At 42.3% G+C, this 21,101-nt stretch overlaps 1 protein-coding gene across 10 annotated transcripts in view; it reads right to left on the reverse strand.

The window, feature by feature from the left end:
* The window catches only part of ASTN2 (astrotactin 2), a 1,032,549-nt gene that overhangs the window by 418,694 nt on the left and 592,754 nt on the right, over nt 1–21,101 (reverse strand). For all 10 annotated transcript variants that reach the window (XM_070066427.1, XM_070066421.1, XM_070066416.1 and 7 more), the window contains one exon: nt 8,707–8,857. In XM_070066427.1, coding sequence (XP_069922528.1) covers nt 8,707–8,857 — 151 coding nt within the window. The remainder of the gene's footprint in view (nt 1–8,706; nt 8,858–21,101) is intronic.

Genomic DNA, 21,101 nt, shown 5'->3' on the forward strand with positions numbered 1-21,101 from the left:
ATTTGTGTAAGGTTCTCATGCCTTCTCTCTCCTCATGGACAAGACTGGGGTTCTGTGATAATAGTGCTTACACAGTGGCTGTGAGGATACAGTATAGTGATGCATTTCAAGTGTTTATCTCAGAGCCTGACACACAACCAGCCCTCCTGCACTCCCCATGTGCATCTTCCTAGGAACACCAGGACTGGCATTTTTCACAGCATTCATTCATGTACTCATTATTTGCAATAGTAATATCACAATTAGTTTTCCTGGTGACAGTACCTGTAGAGGGTTCTCCATCTGTGGACTTGTTTGGCCTGAGAACGCTTTGATGAGGGCAACATGGAGGAGCTGTTCCACACTCTAAGTCCTCCTTCCCAGCCTAAGACTGTGGCAGACAGCCTAACTCACAAGGCAAAGATATGGAATCAACCTAGATGTCCATCAACAGATGACTAGATAAGGAAAATCTGGTACATATAAATGACAGAATGAAATCCTAATAACTGCAACAAAATGGATGGAACCAGAGATCATTATGCTAAGTCACACCCGGAAAGACAAATATGTTTTATCTGTGAAATGTTTAGAGTATAAAAATTATACAGATGTCGTCATTTGGTATATAAATAGTATTCACTGAAATACACATGTAGATGATAATGTACTCTTCTTTAATCACATTATGGTCATTGCCATGAATTCCTTACTTTGGGATATTAATATCACTCTTTTAAAAAAAGCATATATGTGTATGCATATGATATCTACATATGAAGTAAATGTGGCAAAATGTTAAGAATTGTTAAACCTTAAAGGTAAAAAACACACTTATTTTAAAAAGAGTCTGCATAGGTCCCATAAAGATGCATGCCTCCAGACCCTGCATTTTCCTAACAATTTATAAAAAAAAAAAAAGAAACACCAAACCAAGCATCATTCCTTCCAATTTGGATGCTGGCAAAAACCTATCCCCATTGTACTTCAAATCCATCACTGCTGGGGAAGAAAACCAGCCTCCAGGAGTGTGACCCCACCATGGCTCAGCTCAGCATCAACAATCTAGGAAGCAGACAGGGGTCAGGCTTGCCCTGGCCAGCAGTGCCCGGGCTGTGCTCCAGAGAGATTTCTCACTCTGCTGTTTCCTCTGGCTTATCTTCCCTGCCTCTTTTAAGCTTTGCCTCCTTTAATTACAGCTCAGTTGAGTCATTAAAAGGGGAAAGGATGAAGGAGAGGAAGAAAAAAGCAGTCTCTCTCCCTTACTGAACCAGATTTCAGTGCTTGCTTCTCTCTGAGCAGCACCATGAGGTATCTGACCGATAATAAACAGAAATTCATATCTTTATTCACCTTGACTTCAAAAAAGGCACCATCTTGTATGGGCTTTCATCATCTCTGGACAATGGTGCATCCTACGGTCCTACTCTCTGTGAGGTAGAAATGTGACGGGGAGATCAGTCGGGATGGGGACTGTGGGAGTGGCTTGAGATGGATCTGGAATACAGAACTGACATGAGGGACACCTCTTAAACACTGCCTCACTCCCTGATAGAATGCAGGCCCCTCCACGTCCCTCCATCCTTTCCAGGAGGCCCTTGGATACCTAGCCTCATCCTTTCCCAATGCAAAACAGGTTCACTTTTCTCATGAGTAAAGTGAAGGTGATAATACTACTTCCTCGCATGATTATTATGAGAGCTAAATAGGGTACAATAAACAAAGCACTTAGAACCATACCTGACACAGTCACCAAGATGACTGTTTTCAGAGTACGCGCTTTTCTCTTTCATAAAATGGATATAATAGTATACATCATAGAGGACATTCATTAGCATTGACTGTCGTGAAGAGAAGGCAGGTAGCACACAGTAGGTGCCCATCATCCCTTCCGTTCTATTTCACTTCCTTCTCCCCAGCACTCACATCAACCCTCTTAGAAAACCTCACAGAGAACAAAGCGACTGTTGAAGGTCATGCTGCAGCCCTACAGAAGTCTATTTTGTTTTCAACAAGGTGGAGCTCTTGTCTCCTATATCTCCTGCTCCATCCACATTGCTGGATTCAGGAGGGTTGCTAAATTAACATTTGGACCAACATAGTGGCAAAGCTGATGCTACCAATATACGCTTCCTATGCTACAGGAAGTTATAACTGGGAGGACAGAATCTTGGGACTAAATACGATTCCCTCTCTACCTCTTTACATGAACTTGAGCAATAGATGCATCACTCTAGGGCTTTGCTTTTCTATTTTCCACATAACAGGAGAGGTACTTGCCTGGGTTAGGTCTCCAGGGTCCCCTCCCGCTCTGGTAGCCTTTGTCTGGGAGTCCATGCTATAGCTAAATGTGTAGATTAAAGATGAGCACATGTTCTTTGCTACTGTTTGCACTGACAGGTAAAGTTCAGTTCCTACACAATGAATGTCACCTTAATGAGCTCCTTGACCCATGGAATGTGGTGGAAATGATGTTCTGGGTTTCTGAGGCTGGGTGTTAAGAAGCCTGGTAGCACCTGCCTAGCTCCCCGGACACTCCATGCTAAGACAGCCCCTTTGCCAGGCCAGCCTCCGTGTCATGAAAAGCTGTAGTGGGCAGCACCAGCCGACATCCAGCATAGCCAGCTGCACCTGCCAGTTGCAATGGCTCTGACTGCACACGGGAAGTGAAGGGACCCTCTTGAACATGAATCCTCCAGCCCCAGTTATCATACCTATCACAGACCAGAAACAAACCAGCGGCACCCTTCCCACATTCCTACCCCACAAAACTGAAAGCAAAATAAATGTTTTAAGTCTCAGGGTTCTGGGTTAATTTGTAATATAATGCGGACAGTAGGAATTATGAAAGCAAGCTATGGCCTGGCAGTTCAAAAGGGGCTGAGCAGGATGCATCTTGATCACCATTTTGTCTAGTGCTGGGTCAATCCACAGGCTTGGGAAAACCAGAACGGCCCAAAGGAACATGTGAGTGAAATGCTCCAGGGGGCAGCTGCTACTTAGACTTGGTGGTAGAGGTGTCCTCTGTGGGATGCAGTGATTACATGTTTGCAGTTTTCTCTGGTTTTGTCCTTTTTATTGATTCAAACTTTGCAATGTTTATCCTGTCACACAGAATAAGTGGACCCATAGTTTATACTTCAAATTGTGCCTTGCTGACATAATTTCATTTGTCAGAGGTGTGATCTTTCTAATACATAACATTTTTTTTTCAATCTTTAGGACATTAAAGGAGAACTCAGATTCCCTCCTTTTGGTATGCTTCATTCATTGTCACTTTCACCATCCCTGGTCAAGAGATGAGGTCTCCCTGGAACTAAATGAAAATAAAAATAGGGGCCACTGCTGTAGCGCAGCAGGTTAAAGACCTGGCCTGAAGCTCTGGCTTCCCACATGGGCGCCAGTTCTAGTCCTGGCTATTCCACTTCTGATCCAGCTCTCAGCTATTGCCTGGGAAAGCAGTGGGAGATGGCCAAGGTCCTTGGGCCCCTGCACCCTTGTGGGAGACCCAGAAGAAGCTCCAGGCTCCTGGCTTCAGATCGGCACAGCTGCAGCCGTTGCGGCCATCTGTGGAGTGAACCAGTGGATGGAAGATTTCTGTCTTTTTCTGTCTCTGTCTCTACCTCTCTCTGTAACTCTTTCAAATAAATAAAATAAAAAAATAAAAGTAATAAGATAATTATTCCTATATTACATCCAGTATCACACTTCTTCTTCACATTGTCTTTCACACTGTACTATCATCATATTGCTATTGTACTAAACAACTATAAATTTGTTTTTTTAAACAACACAGAATTATCTTACAGTTCTATAGGTTAGGAATCCAGGGCAGGTCTTACTGGAGATGTTGGCAGAACCACATTCTTTTCTAGAGATTCTGGGGGTGAACCCCCCACTTTGCTTGTCCAGCTTCTAGAGAATTCTTTTAGAGACATTCTTTTCTGGGTCCCTTTGTCTACCATCACAGCCAGCGGTGCTACAACTCTCAGACCCACGCATTTGCCTTCCTCTTTCAGGTTTTTTTTTGTTTTTGTTTTTGTTTTTGTTTTTGTTTTTTTTTTTTTTTTGACAGGCAGAGTGGACAGTGAGAGAGAGAGAGAGAGAGAGAGAGACAGAGAGGAAGGTCTTCCTTTGCCGTTGGTTCATTCCCCAATGGCCAGTGCGGCTGGTGCACTGCGGCCAGCACATCATGCTGATCTGAAGCCAGGAACCAGGTGCTTCTCCTGGTCTCTCATGCGGGTGCAGGGCCCAAGCACTTGGGCCATCCTCCACTGCCTTCCCCAGGCCACAGCAGAGAGCTGGCCTGGAAGAGAGGCAACCGGGACAGAATCCAGCGCCCCGACCGGGACTAGAACCTGGGGTGCCGGCACCGCAGGCGGAGGATTAGCCTATTGAGCTGCAGCGCTGGCCCCTCTTTCACTTTTAAATACACTTGTGATTACCTGGAGCCCACCATGGTAACCCAGGATCATCTCCCTCTTTGAAGGTCAGTTTATCTGTAATCTTAATTCCACACATAAATTTAATTCTCCCTTTTGTCCTACAAGATAGCAGTCGCATGTTCCAGGCATCAGGATGTTGACATCCTTGGGGGTAAGGGATGATTCTGTTGAGCACATATCTTATCATCATCCCCAAACTGATCAGCTACATATCTGGGGGACCCATTATTTCAGGGGAAGACCATAGTAGCAAAATCAGAAAACCAAGCAAAAGAAGCCATATGTTTTATTTTGTGCTGATGTCCAGATAAAGGGTAAAACAATGATAATAAAACAGTGGAAGACTCTGATCTGTTATAGAAGTAGCCTTCCTCCTAACCACAAAGAAGGAAATATCACTTGAACTGTGGGAAGAGAGAAATATGGAAATGAAGGGAGGTCAACTGGTAAAGGCCAATTATGCCCATAAAAGGGAGCCATGCTCTGTTCCCAAAAGGCTGACCATGTGGCTGCTCAAAGCAGATGAGAGGCTGTAGAAATTAAGGTGGTTTTGAGGGCTCCGAAGCTAAAAGAGGCCTGTGCACCACTGGCAACATAGCACCTGGTCGATGGGAAGCATGGTCAAGTATTCTTTGCTGGTATGGAACCAGCTGACTACAAATGCCTTCATGCAAATCTAGGTCAGAAAAACTTCCAATGAGCTCCTTCAGACCTGCTATGTGCTGTAGAAGAGCTGCTGGATATTTTTCATGCCCTCAGAAGGGTGGAGAAGCTTTCTGATAGACAGAGCCAACTGCCCTTAAATGGCCTTGTGGGATGAATAGTACAAGACAACAGATTCCAGGATGGACCACACACTTGTAAACCAGGTAGGAATAGAGAGTCTCTTACGTACATCAGAAAGAATGAATAATAGGCCAGTGACAGGTAAGATGGCAAGTACCAGACAGAGTGAAACAGCCCCACACCAAGTGTCCCCTAATCCCATGCCTTATGTACACAATAGCCCCTGGAACTTAAGTAGTCAGGAGGTGTGGGAGTCAGCAAACCAAAGCTGATTAGAATTACTTTTCCCACTACCAATGGATAAAGCAGAGGAGAAATTAAATTATAAAAAACATTCTAAGACATGAGACATGTTGTTTTCCTAGATTTCTGTGGCCCCAAATATCATACCTACTACATGCAAATATGTCACTCATGTTGTCTCATCATCTCAAACAAAAATGCCACTTTGTAAGTTGCAAATCAGTGCCATTAGTATTCTTTGATTTTTCAGAAAATCTTTAAGTACAAAAACTCCTGCACCCTTTTGAAAGACAGAAAACTGAGGCTATTGAATTCAATGCAGATTCTAATGTTGCTCATTGCCCAAGTCAAAGCTAAGCCCAATTCACTTAAAGCAAATTTTGTTCCATACGTCTTCACTGCCACGTCCTCTCAGCTTCACCACAACGCAAACCAAAGTGGCCCTCGCACTAAGATTGATATTGAAGGTTCTTGCCACCTGGTGGTCGTACCTCAGAAAGTCCTCTGCTCCCTGAGCCTTGTTTCTTCATTCATGAGATAATCTATTGTCCACGTTTGTTGTGAGGATGAATTATTAGATGTAGACATGCTTTGAAAATTTGAAAGTGGTCTAAAAATAGGAGGTATTTCTTAGAAGGGGCTATGAGAAGAAGTTTTTCTTTGCAGGCATGATAGAGAGTCTACAGAGAAATGAAAGGGATTTTGAACTTCAGTGTAAAAGTGAGTACTGCCCTGTGTAACCCGAAGGCACAGAGAAGAGCTTGTTCCATTGAACCCTGGAGTTACGGTTTTAACATTAAATCCTTAATCTAGTGAGGAAGGTCTTTGACAGCCTCATCAGACCGTTGAATGCTTCTCTTAACCTCCAGAGAAGGAATGTTCTTTCTCTCTTCATTTTTCCAGTTTAAATTGGTGGGAGGGAACGAATGATAACTTCTGCTACACCCCCACATACACACTCATCGACCTGCATTCTGAGATATCCTCTTATGGGACATCTATCCTCAAGGATAAAGAGTTTAATTAGTCCAGGAAAGAGAACTGATAGAAAAGAGGAAACAGGCAGACAGCTTAATCCTTTCATAAAAGTCAGGCTCATGTTTTGGAGACAACATGGATTTGGAACATCATTTTGAGCTGTTTGTCCACTGATTCTCTCTAAGACCTGGGCAGATCCTCCTCTCCTGCATTGGGCCTCATTTTCCAATATGCAAAATGAAGGGTTGGATTCCAGTACTCTGAAGTAGAAAGCTGCTAATGTATACTAAGCAAACATCCAACTTTTCTTTAGAAGACTTTGCCTTCTCCCCTATCTCAGGACCAAGTACCAGTACAGCTGCCTCTTGGCTAAACTGTCCATTATGACTGGTCTGGGACAAATTCAGTCTAGCTCCTTAAACAGCAATTGGTACATGGATTTTCATGAGAACCAAGTTGGCTCAGTGAGATAGAATTTTGTGCCACTGGTAGGAGAGATTGGAAAGAGGCATTCTTATTGTGCAGGACTCACTGAGTACAGAGGGTACAGCTGGCATGAATATGGAACAATGTTAAGGAAAGCAGAGCCAAGGAAAGAAGGACCCCGCTGACATGGTTGCTATCCCTCAATCCAATTGTGCATGGACTTCCATCTGAGCCAGTACAGTTTTTCTTTTTGCCTAAACTAGATTGAGTTGAGTTTCTGTCACTTATAATCCTAAGAATGCTAATTAATTAAATAACCAATTGCCTATCTACCTCTGAAGATTCATCAATCTTTCTGTCTCAAATATAGTTTCATTGCATCAGCTCATATTCTAGATCTTCTCTTTTTTAGTGGTCTCTTGGCTTTTGTCTACTTCTCCAACTGGTGTGCAGATGCATTAAGCATTAACTGTATATTCTACTTCCCTTGCACTTCATTCAGTGAGCTTAGTCCATCCCTGGCCGTATTCCTCCCTTTCCATTGTTCTTTAGTTCTTCTTCATTTAATGTGATGAGTAATGTTGGGGTTCTGAGCTGAATCAACAGCAGGTTCCCTGTGTCCTTCCTCAGTTTACTGGGAGGGATCAACAAGGCTGTGCTGTAAAGTCACAGGTGATATAATACATGTTGTACAGGAAAGAGTGATGATCCTTGGAAGAGCACAACCACTTTTCTTGGAGGAGATGAGAGCCATGGTAGGGAGAGGGCAAAGTCTTCATAAAGGAGATGACTTTAGGAAGAGATCTACTTGTTTACTACATGGGCTGCAAGAGCAATTCACTCTAGGCAGTAAGAGCAAAGGCCCTGAGGCGTTAAATGGACATGCTTGTTTCAAGAACTACCCCTAAATAGTTCCATTTAGCTCTAATGTAGAATTAAGTAAAGTAGTAAGAGATGGGGCTAGAGAGGTTTGAAAGGGTTCAGAACAAAGGGCATTAAGTGCCAGGTTGAGTTTAGCCTATAGAATACTGTTTCCCATGCATGAATATTTGAACATTCTCTCTCTCTCTCTCTTTCTCACTCACTCTCTCTCTCTCTCTCACATACACACACACACGCATTCAATTGCTAAAATTTCAAGTTCCTAAGATCTATCCTCCCTCCAAAGAGTCAAAATTTCTAGGGGTAGAACCTTAGAATCCGCTTTCTAAACAATCACCCAAGCCTGACTTAAAACAAAGCATCAATTTTGGGACCCTCCTATAGGCTACAGGGAACTTGACGTATCTTCTCCTGAATGCTTATGGTACATGAGATACTAAAAACCCATGTAAACAAGACTGCCTTCCCTCTCCAAGCCTCTGCTTTAGCCATCCCCATTCTTCTCCTAACATACGTTGACCTATTCCTTTTGAAGGCAATTCTAGCAACAACTTCTCAAGGAAGACATCTACAAATCTTAGGTCTACTCTGGAATATTCTCTTCAGGACCACATCAAAGTGACTCCTTCCTGTGATGTGTACATCTCATTGGCATGCTCCTCACCTTGTGTCCACAGATATAAGACATATCCTACTTTTTTCAAATGGATTATAAACATCTGGAGGCCAGGGGCACTCAAGGAGCTATTGTATGGCAGGTAATTAAGTTCTAATATCTATTTGCATTCTTCCAACAATTCTAAGAGGTAATTACTCCACTTACAGGTGAGGAAATCTAGGCAGCCTGATGTGCACAAGGCCACAGAGCCAGGAGCTTTGTTACAGGATCCTTTTTGGTCAGTTTCCTGCATAAGGAAGGACCCTGACACCTTGGACAGTGCCAAGTTCTTGCCAAACGGGCACTTACCACACATCCTGAGGAGTCCACCTGCCGGTCAGACACACACTTGAAATTGCGAGTGCAGCCCCCATTGTTCCGAGAGCAGTCACGAACAGGCCCAAAAGAGGACAACAGGTCATTGATGGTTTCAAAGTAGGTGGACAGCATCGCTTCTTCCCTTGGAGAGAAAGGGATGATTAAACCCCAGAGACATCTGCATCACTGGATTAAAAAAAAATCAGTATGAATTCATTACATGTGAAGCTATCATTTATTCTATTTGTAATCAAGAAAATAATATACAATGTAATACTTTATCCATTTTAGCTTTTTTTGTTTTGTTTTGTTCTAGTACTATTGGTTGAACTCTGTAATTAACAAACATTTAGTCTTAGGTGTTGAAATTTAACTGAAAAGTGATCCCTGTTAAAAATAAGAGTGGGAATAAGAGAGGAAGGAGATGTACAATTTGAGACATGCTCCTGGAGATTCCTCAGAAACCTGAATATAACACTACCGTTTGACCCAGCCATCCCACTCCTTGGAATTTACCCAAAGGAGTTTAAATTGGCAAACAAAAAAGCGGTCTGCACCCTAATGTTTATCGCAGCACAATTCACAATAGTCAAGACCTGGAACCAACCTAAATGCCCATCAACGGTAGACTGGATAAAGAAATTATGGGATATGTACTCTTTAGAATACTATACCGCAGTAAGAAACAACGAAATCCAGTCATTTGCAACAAAATGAAGGAATCTGGAACACATCATGCTGAGTGAAGTAAGCCAGTCCCAAAGGGAAAAATACCATATGTTCTCCCTGATCAGTGACAACTGACTGAACACCAAAAAGGAAACCTCCTGAAGTGAAATGGACACTATGAGAAACGGTGACTTGATCAGCATAGCCCTGACTGTTAATAAACAACTTAATACATTATCCCTCTTAGTATTTTTTTTGTCTGTTCTACTTAATATGACTGGTTTAATTCTGTAATTAATACACAGTTATTCTTAAGTGTTGAAAATTAACTGAAATGTGATCCCTGTTAAACATAAGAGTGGGAATAAGAGAGGGAAGAGATGTATAATTTGGGACATGCTCAAGCTGACTTGCCCCAAATGGTAGAGTTAGAAACATACCAGGGGATTCCAATTCAATCCCATCAAGGTGGCATGTACCAATGCCATCTCACTAGTCCAAGTGATCAATTTCAGTTCACAATTGATCATAATGAAAGGACTAAGAGTCAAAGGGAGCACATAAACAAGTCTAGTACCTGCTAACACTAACCGATAGAATAAATAAAGGGGAGAGTGATCCAACATAGGAAGCGAGATACTCAGCAGACTCATAGAATGGCAGATGTCCTAAATAGCACTCTGGCCTCAGAATCAGCCCTAAAGGCATTCGGATCTGGCTGAAAAGCCCATGAGAGTATTTCAGGCATGGAAAGCCAAGACACTCTGGCAAAAAGATCTCTGTGAGTGAGATCCCAGTGGAAAGAACAGGTCATCAAAGAAGGAGGTACCTTTCTCTGAAGGGAGGAGAGAACCTCCACTTTGACTATGACCTTGCCTAAACAAGATAAGAGTCGGAGAACTCAGAGGGCTTCCATAGCCTTGGAAACTCATGACTGGAGCATAGGGAGATTATTGATGCCATAAACAGGAGTGTCAATTGGTAAAGTCAACAACAGGAGTCACTGTGCACTTACTCCTCATGTAGGATCACTGTCCTTAATGTGCTGTGCATTGAGATTTAATGCTATAACGAGTACTCAAACAATATATTTCACTTTGTGTTTCTATGGGGGTGCAAACTGTTGAAATCTTTACTTAATGCATACTAAACTGATCTTCTGTAAAAAAAAAAAAAAAGAAATTATCAATTCCCAACTTGACTCTCACTGGGATTAAACATGACAATAGGTCTGATCTGATTTCATCATCGTTTAAAAAAAATCATCTATTATTTTTCACTTTATGTTTCTGTGTGGGAGCAAACTGTTGAAATCCTTACTTAATGTATACTAAGCTGATCTTCTGTATATTAAGATAATCGAAAATGAATCTTGATGTGAATGGAAGGGGAGAGGGAGTGGGAAAGGGGAGGGTTGTGGGTGGGAGGGATGGTATGGGGGGGAAGCCATTGTAATCCATAAGTCGTACTTTGGAAATTTATATTCATTAAATAAAAGTTAAAAAAAACCAATTTGGGACATGCTCAATCGAACTTGCCCCAAATGGTGGAGTTAGAAATGTGTTAGGGGATTCCAATACAATCCCATCAAAGTGGCATGTACCAATGCATCTCACTAGTCCCAGTGATCAATTTCTGTTCACAATTGATCACACTGATAGGTCTAAGAGTCAAAGGGATCACACAAACAAGACTAGTGTCTGCTAATACTAACTGATAGAATAAAAAAGGGAGAGAACAATCCATCATGGGAAGTGGGATACACAGCAGACTCATAGAATGGCAGATGTCCTAAACAGCACTCTGGCCTCAGAATCAGCCCTTAAGGCATTCAGATATGGCTGAAGAGCCCATGAGAGTATTTTAGGCATGGAAAGCCAAGACACTCTGGGGAAAAAAAAAAAAACCTAAATGAAAGATCTCCGCAAGTGAGATCCCAGTGGAAAGAACAGGGCCATCAAAGAAGGAGGTAACTCCTTTCTCTGAAGGGAGGAGAGAACTTCCACTTTGACTAGGACCCTGTCGGAATAAGATCGAAGTCGGCGAACTCAAAAGGTTTCCATAGTCTTCGCAACTCATGACTAGAGCCTGGGGTGATTACTGAAGCCATAAACAGAGTGTCATATTGTGAAGTCAACAACAGGAGTCACTGTGTACTTACTTCTCATGTGGGATCTGTCCTTAATGTGTTGTCCAATGTGAAGTAATGCTATAACTAGTACTCAAACAGTATTTTACACTTTGTGTTTCTGTGTGGGTGCAAACTGATGAAATCTTTACTTAATATATACTAAATTGATCTTCTGTATATAAAGAGAATTGAAAATGAATCTTGATGTGAATGGAATAGGAGAGGGAGCGGGAGATGGGAGGGGTGTGGATAGGAGGGAAATTATGGAGGGGGGAAAGCCATAAACTGTACTTTGGAAATTTATATTTACTAAATTAAAAAAATCAAAAAAAAAGAAAATAATATAAATATTTAAAAGTAAAGAAAAATAACAACAGCTAAACCAATGTATTAGATGTGCTTAAGCCTAGCTGAAATAGACAAAAATGGATTTAGAACTTCATTTAGAACTCTTCATTTCATTAATCCTCAGAATTTTGTAAGGTAGAGATGATGTTTTCATTTTGCCAATAAGTTAGCTTTGGCTTAGGAAGGCAAAGTGTCTTGTTGAAAGCTACTGAGCTTCCAATGTGACAGAATCGAAATCTGTACCAACTTCCATCTGAGTTCAAAGAGAAAGTTTTTCCCACTACACAACTCTGAGCTTGACTGTAACTGTTTTATCACATTATAAAGCTCCAGATAGCAACTTTGAAATTGGGTTCATTCCTATTAATCGAACTTTATGGATATAAAATTGAAACTGTGAAATGCTGTGGGACTTAGACAATTATCACAGAGCCAAGGTACAAATGCAAGAGTCTGACCCTGAAACATTAATTTTCTTTTCTTCTTTTTTAGGATTTTATTTATTTATTTGATAAGTAGAGTTATAGACAGAGAGAGGGAGAGACAGAGAGAAAGGTCTTATATCTGCTGGTTCACTCCCCAAATGGCCACAACGGCTGAATATGAGCCAATCCAAAGCCAGGAGCCTGGAGCTTCTTCTGTGTCTCCCACATAGGTGCAGGGGCCCAAGCACCTCAGCCATCTTCCACTGCTTTCCCAGGCCATAGCAGAGAGCTGGATCAGAAGAGGAGCAGCCAGGACATGAACTGGCAGCCATATGGGATGTCAGCATCCCAAGTGGAGGCTTAGCCTACTACACCACATTGTCAGCCCCTAGAGCATTGTTTTTCACACCATCAAGATTGTCATCAACAGCTAATGGAAATGAAATTTTGGGAAAATGCATAGTTGCAAATGAGATTCCAAAAAGACAAAGTGAGACATAATACTGCAACCCATCGATCTGCCACAATCCTAATGATGTGTTCTATAACATGGGGGATATAGATGAATTTCTGGATACTAGCCTTGAGGGAAAAAAGGGCCCCAAGGGAGACTGCTGGGTATGCACGATTCCCACAGTTGCAGGAGATACAAAAAGCTACCGAAGGAAAGGAGAAAAGGCTCTGTAATTTTTCCATATTTGCCTCATGGAGCCCAGAGATATAAGACAGGGGATGCCTGTGTATGCACATTAGCAGGAAGAGGCCTACGTGGACCACTGGTGACATTTCTGGACTACCCTTTTACCTTCTCCCCTCTTTTCCCTCCCAGGTCTGGAGCTATAGGTTTGGGTCTCACAGCTCATTTCTTGACCCTACTCTTACCTCTTCTCTCCCGTCTTTCACTCTGACTGGCAGTCGACTTGTGAAATTCCAGCACTAATTAGATATTTATTTGATCAATAGCTCCCCAGGACTTAGAGGAGAAAATCTGAGTTAGTTTCTTTGGCATTTAAGGCTCTTCATAATCCACTTCCAGGGGGCCTGTCCAGATGCATTTGCCCAGACCTCATACCCTCCATTCACTAGCCACAGAGCTCTTCTTGTTTGACATATAATCTGACATTCACAGCGGAGGAATGGTGCATGGTCTTAAAGAGGGGCTCTGGGTACAGAGCCTCTGCAGAGCCTTCCTCATACTTTCCATAAAGTCCATACCCAATGAATCCTGGGAAATCTTGAAAACTAGTCCCTCATTTGCTCATCTGTGGCACCTGCCTACTGAGTGCTTCCTATGTAGCAGGCACTATCATATGTCTTAGGATAGAGCAGTGACATAAGACAACTTCCTTGTCTCTACAGAGCTTATTGTTACTCATTTTGTGAAGCTGTCTCTGTCTCCCCTCCTAGAATTAATTCCTCTTCCCTTGGAGCACACTGTTTAAATCTATTATCTTATTGATCTTAATCATTAGCTCCATGGTCTCCCTGAGAGTTTTAAGCTTTTTAAAGAAAGGACTCAAGACTGATTCATCCCTCTCTAGCCCCCAGTTCAGGACCTAGAAAAAACTTGTGCAACAGAAATGTTTTCAAGTGAAACCAAGAAAACCCCAGAAGGCATGGGTAGTTTCATTGGCTGATCCTTGTACCAAGAACCTCCCCAATAGGACACATGTCTCCCTCTCCTCAGCTCAGGGCTCCCATTCTAAATCCACCATATTCTAGGCATAGTTCAGAGACAAAGGAGAGGAGCTGCCAGGATTATCCCTCACTTGCTAGCTTTCTATAAAATGAGGTGACAGGTATGTTGGGGGAGAGAATTAACCGTTCCTGAAGTGAAGCTCTTGGGAGACTTGCCACTTTTGAATCATGAAGAGAGCTGAGGATCCTGGGAAGATATTAAGGCTATTAAAATATTAACACCCTGACAGGGTGAATGAATGGAAAGGGAGAGGAAGAGACAAAGACAGAGGGGGAGCTGTTCTGGGGGTGGGAAGAACTGAAGAGACAAATGGAGAGAAACTGCTAGAAAAAAAAGAAAACAGAGGGGCAGAAACACATAAAATTATCCAGAGGATGATGGATGGATGGGTGGATGAATGGATAAATAGATAGATTAGTAGATTGATGCCTAGACAGATACATCGATAGATGATCAGAGAAATTAACAGATAGACAGAGACTCAGAGAGATATAGAGAGAGACTCAGAGAGGAGTGTCATATAAAGAATTAAAAGTGAGGGAAATGGAGGCAGAAAGGGGTATGAAATTAAAAATAATAATGTAGGAGAATATGAAGGAGAAAAATATGCAAAACAATGAGAGGAAATCACAGCAAGATAAACATGGAAGAAATGTGTAAGTGAGAGGAGGAGAGAAGGAGATATAGGTGAGGAAGACAGAGACAGCTGCAGGAGGACAGAAAATGAGGGCAAAGAAAACACACTGAGTAGAAGCAGAAACAGGTGGAGACAGAGAGCAGAGACAGAAATGCAAAGAGAAAGACATGCAAAATGTCACCTTCCTTGTGGAAGCAGGGCTGGTTCAGGCTATACAAATAAGGAGGCTGTTAGCTGTTAGAAGGATTGATTCTGCATAAACATCAGGTAAGTGTGAGGAACATTACTTAAGACACAAAAGCTCGACACAGGGGCTGTTACTAAGTCAAGAGAAGTGAATGTGTCAGGTTGGGAAATAAAGAATCTGAGCACTGGAGAGAACAGAAGCCCAGCCAGACGCTGGTGCTTTCTTTATGCAGAGACTCAGTCCTTCATCCGAGTCTGGGGTCTGTTGGGTCTTGAGTGGCCACAATAGAGGGGAATGAAAGGATGAGTGGAAAAGTTCTAGGGGTAGAGGTAGCTTGGATATAGGGGTGCTGCCCTGCATATCGGGAGATCTGGGTGAGAGTTCAGGCTTTGCAGCAGTCACCACCATCACTACCATCAGCACCATCATCACATTCTCATCATTTATCATTTCCTGAGCTCCTCCTTTGTGTCAAGAACTGTTCTGAGCCGGCGCTGTGGCTCACTCCGCCTTGCGGCACTGGCACACCGGGTTCTAGTCCCGGTCGGGGCGCCAGATTCTGTCCCGGTTGCCCCTCTTCCAGGCCAGCTCTCTGCTGTGGCCAGGGAGTGCAGTGGAGGATGGCCCAAGTACTTGGACCCTGCACCCCATGGGAGACCAGGAGAAGCACCTGGCTCCTGCCATCAGATCAGCGCGGTGCGCCAGCCATGGCGGCCATTGGAGGGTGAACCAACGGCAAAAGAAGACCTTTCTCTCCGTCTCTCTCACTGTCCACTCTGCCTGTCAAAAAATAAAAAAAGAACTGTTCTGGGCTCCTTTCCTCTGATTCCCACAGTAATCTTACAATGAGTTCAGGGGAGCTATGTTACACAGGCTCGAAGCCGTGAGTACCGTGCCCATGGATCTGTCTGACATCGGATTATGAACTTCTCCCATGCTGAGGTTTAGCTTCTGCAATCCGTTGTGTCTTGAGCAAGTCAGAGCTCTCTGACTGGTGAAGCCAGTAGGAATCTGTGTCCAGGAGGAAGAGCAGGAGGGGCTGGGCCTGTGTTTGCTGTAGTTTCTAGCACACGCTCCCTGGGTTGTGACTGTGTCCTACAACACATTTTACCCATGTCGGAATAAAAGGGGAAAGCGCAATGTAGTAGTTTACTAGAGTGGCTAAGACAAGAACCACAAACTAGGTCATTTAAACCAAGGTAAATATATTCTCTCACATTTCTGCTGGCTATAAGTCCAAAACCAAGGTGTTGGCTGGGCTGCGGTCCCTCTGTTGGCCCCTCCTTCACTGTTTCTCCATAGATTCTAGTGGCTCTCCACAACCCTTGGCTTTCCTTGGCTTGTGGCCAATGACTCCAATCTCTGCCTGCATTGTCAGAAGGTTTTCTTTCTTATATTTATGTGTCTTCTCCTCTTAAAAAGACACCATTACATTCATATTGAAACTTAGTTACCAATGTAACAGCATTAAGAAGAACACCCCAGGAGGTGATTAAGTCACAAGGATGGAACCCTGTGAAAGGGATTAGTACCCTTAACAAAGGGTTCCATGAAGGGACTTCCTCACTGTTAACTTCTGCTTTTTCTCCAGGAGACAAAGGATTCTTCTGTACTGAGGACACAGTGCTCACTGTGCCATCTTGGAAGCAGAGCCCAGACCTTGACCTCTCAACAAACTCATGAACTTCTCAGCCTTGAGGTTTGAAAGAAGTAATTTTTGCTTTCTATAAATTGCCCAGTCCATGTATTTTGCTATAGCAACACAGACTAAGATAACCATTCACTGGCTTTAGAGTCTACCCTAATCTGTTATCTTAATTATATTTTCAAAGACTTCATTTCCAAATAAGGTCGCATACTGGATTCTGTGGTGATCTGAGTGTTGGGGTGGAGGAGGGCCAATATTAACTCCATTGCACACAGCTCGTAGGGAAATATTCAAGCTCACACAGGTCAGAGTGGGGACCAGAACACCCCCATTTCAGGGTCTGATCCTCCCAATGCCATACTTTAAATGTTACTTTGGGAGGTTTACAAAACTGGAAAAAGATCCCAATGGAGCCACCTTCCACTTGATCAGTGAATTCATCTGAGAGTAGAAAACACCAATATTAATTAAATACCCAAGCACACCCCAGGCACTCCACACAGGGCTTTTTGTACACATTCTCTACATCACCTCAAAGCAAAGGAGTCGGCAAATTTTCTGTAGAAGGGCAGAGGACAAATACCTTGGGCATGCAGGGTACCCAACCTCTGCCCAGCCTCGTTTTTGTAAGACACACGCATCCAAGGACAATCTGCACAAGAACGAGCAGGGTTGTATTTCAGTAAAATTTATTTACAAAAATACACAGCAAGGCTGGGTGATTTTTCCTGATTAACATGTGAAAACCCCGCAATTAATGCTGGAGTTCAGGTAGAACCACAGGGTCCCCATTCTTTCTCCTAAATGAAGTTTCTTCTGAAAGTTGTCTTCTCACCTGTAAAATGGGAACACTAGCTGTCTTGCTCCCGTGTAGATGATTGTGAGGACACCATGCATCAATTAAAGAAAGAAACGTGCTTTTCAAACACAAAAGCTCATTTCAAATGCATTCAGTATTCATTCTGGCAGCAACTCTTCATACCTACTGCATGCCAGGTACCGAGTGGGTTTCTATAATGGCTTTTCTTTTTTTTTTTTTTTTTTTTTTTTTTTTTTTTCTTTTTTCTTTTTTTTTTTTTTATCTTTTATTTAATGAATATAAATTTCCAAAGTACGACTCATGGGTTACAATGGCTTTCCCCCCCATACCGTCCCTCCCACCCACAACCCTCCCCTTTCCCACTCCCTCTCCCCTTCCATTCACATCAAGATTCATTTTCGATTATCTTAATATACAGAAGATCAGCTTAGTATACCTTAAGTAAGGATTTCAACAGTTTGTTCCCACACAGAAACATTAAGTGAAAAGTAATAGATGATTTTTTTTTAAATCATGATGAAATCAGATCAGACCTATTGTCATGTTTAATCCCAGTGAGAGTCAAGTTGGGAATTGATAATTTCTTTTTTTTTTTTTTTTTTTTTTTACAGAAGATCAGTTTAGTGTACATTAAGTAAAGATTTCAATCGTTTGCACCCCCATAGAAACACAAAGTGAAATATACTGTTTGAGTACTCGTTATAGCATTAAGCCTCAGTGTACAGCACATTAAGGACAGAGATCCTACATGAGGAGTAAGTGCACAGTGACTCCTGTTGTTGACTTTACAAATTGACACTCCTGTTTATGGCATCAATAATCTCCCTATGCACCAGTCATGAGTTTCCAAGGCTATGGAAAAGCCCAGGACCAGATGGATTCACTGCTGAATTCTACCAGACATTTAAAGAAGAACTAATCCCATTTCTTCTCAAACTATTCAGAACAATCGAAGAAGAGGGAATCCTCCCAAATTCTTTCTATGAAGCCAGCATCACCTTAATCCCTAAGCCAGAGAAAGATGCAGCACTGAAAGAAAATTACAGACCAATATCCCTGATGAACATAGATGCAAAAATCCTCAATAAAATTCTGGCCAATAGAATACAACAACACATCAGGAAAATCATCCACCCAGACCAAGTGGGATTCATCCCTGGTATGCAGGGGTGGTTCAACATTCGCAAATCAATCAATGTGATTCACCACATTAACAGACTGCAGAAGAAAAACCATATGGTTATCTCAATTGATGCAGAGAAAGCATTTGATAAAATTCAACACCCTTTCATGATGAAAACTCTAAGCAAATTGGGTATAGAAGGAACATTCCTCAATATAATCAAAGCAATTTATAAAAAACCCACAGCCAGCATCCTATTGAATGGGGAAAAGTTGGAATCATTTCCACTGAAATCTGGCACCAGGCAGGGATGCCCACTCTCACCACTGCTATTTAACATAGTTCTGGAAGTTTTAGCCAGAGCCATCAGACAAGAAAAAGAAATCAAAGGAATACAAATCAAGAAGGAAGAAGTCAAACTATCCCTCTTTGCAGACGACATGATTCTGTACTTAGAGGATCCAAAGAACTCTACTAAGAGACTATTGGAACTCATAGAGGAGTTTGGCAAAGTGGCAGGATATAAAATCAATGCACAAAAATCAACAGCCTTTGTATACACAAGCAATGCCATGACTGAGAAAGAACTGCTAAGATCAATCCCATTCACAATAGCTACAAAAACAATCAAATACCTTGGAATAAACTTAACCAAGGACATCAAAGATCTCTACGATGAAAATTACAAAACCTTAAAGAAAGAAATAGAAGAGGATACCAAAAAATGGAAAAATCTTCCATGCTCATGGATTGGAAGAATCAACATCATCAAAATGTCCATTCTCCCAAAAGCAATTTATAGATTCAATGCAATCCCAATCAAGATACCAAAGACATTCTTCGCAGATCTAGAAAAAATGATGCTGAAATTCATATGGAGGCACAAGAGACCTCGAATAGCTAAAGCAATCTTGTACAACAAAAACAAAGCCGGAGGCATCACAATACCAGACTTCAGGACATACTACAGGGCAGTTGTAATCAAAACAGCATGGTACTGGTACAGAAACAGATGGATAGACCAATGGAACAGAATTGAAACACCAGAAATCAATCCAAACATCTACAGCCAACTTATATTTGATCAAGGATCTAAAACTAATTCCTGGCGCAAGGACAGTCTATTCAATAAATGGTGCTGGGAAAACTGGATTTCCACGTGCAGAAGCATGAAGCAAGACCCCTACCTTACACCTTACACAAAAATCCACTCAACGTGGATTAAAGACCTAAATCTACGTCCTGACACCATTAAGTTATTAGAGAACATTGGAGAAACCCTTCAAGATATTGGCACAGGCAAAGAATTTCTGGAAAAGACCCGGGAGGCACAGGCAGTCAAAGCCAAAATCAACCATTGGGATTGCATCAAATTGAGAAGTTTCTGTACTGCAAAAGAAACAGTCAGGAGAGTGAAGAGACAACCAACAGAATGGGAAAAAATATTTGCAAACTATGCAACAGATAAAGGGTTAATAACCAGAATCTACAAAGAGATCAAGAAACTCCACAAAAACAAAACCAACAACCCACTTAAGAGATGGGCCAAGGAATTCAATAGACATTTTTCAAAAGAGGAAATCCAAATGGCCAACAGGCACATGAAAAAATGTTCAAGGTCACTAGCAATCAGGGAAATGCAAATCAAAAGCACAATGAGGTTTCACCTCACCCCGGTTAGAATGGCTCACATACAGAAATCTACCAACAACAGATGCTGGCGAGGATGTGGGGAAAAAGGGACACTAACCCACTGTTGGTGGGAATGCAAACTGGTAAAGCCACTATGGAAATCAGTCTGGAGATTCCTCAGAAACCTGAATATAACCCTACCGTTCGACCCAGCCATCCCACTCCTTGGAATTTACCCAAAGGAGTTTAAATTGATAAAGAAAAAAGCGGTCTGCACCCTAATGTTTATTGCAGCACAATTCACAATAGCCAAGACCTGGAACCAACCTAAATGCCCATCAATGGTAGACTGGATAAAGAAATTATGGGATATGTATTCTTTAGAATACTATACCGCAGTAAGAAACAACGAAATCCAGTCATTTGCAACAAAATGGAGGAATCTGGAACACATCATGCTGAGTGAAGTAAGCCAGTCCCAAAGGGACAAATACCATATGTTCTCCCTGATCGGTGACAACTGACTGAACACCAAAAAGGAAACCTCCTGAAGTGAAATGGACACTATGGGAAATGGTGACTTGATCAGCATAGCCCTGACTGCTAATGGACAACTTAATATATTATCCCTCTTAGTAGTTTTTTTGTCTGTTCTACTTAATATGACTGGTATAATGGCTTTTCTTTGGCTTCTCTGTATCTCGGTTTCTGTACCTAGTAAGCCCAGCCATTGTCGAAAGGCTTCCAAGCATCTCTCTAGCTCTGACGTCCTAATTCCCTTGTTCTGATAACACTGTTCAGGACTGTGCCAGCCAGACTCCACTAGGCAGGATGTGGCTGTCATCCTCTCATTACCTAACTGTTCAAGTGCAAATGCATCGCTGGGGTTCCACTTGGCCAAGTCATCCTGCACCCCACGAAGGGTGAGCCTTAGACAGAGCAGCTGGGAGCAGATGCTGACATGGCCTGCTGTTCATAAACAGCAGGAAAGGTCTGCGTCACTCCTGGAGAGGTGTGAATGGATGATTCACAACCCAGACAGTGGCAAGCCCTCCGCTGATGCACAC

This window comes from Oryctolagus cuniculus, chromosome 1, assembly GCF_964237555.1.
Source record: "Oryctolagus cuniculus chromosome 1, mOryCun1.1, whole genome shotgun sequence".
Classification (NCBI taxonomy): Eukaryota; Metazoa; Chordata; class Mammalia; order Lagomorpha; family Leporidae; genus Oryctolagus; species Oryctolagus cuniculus.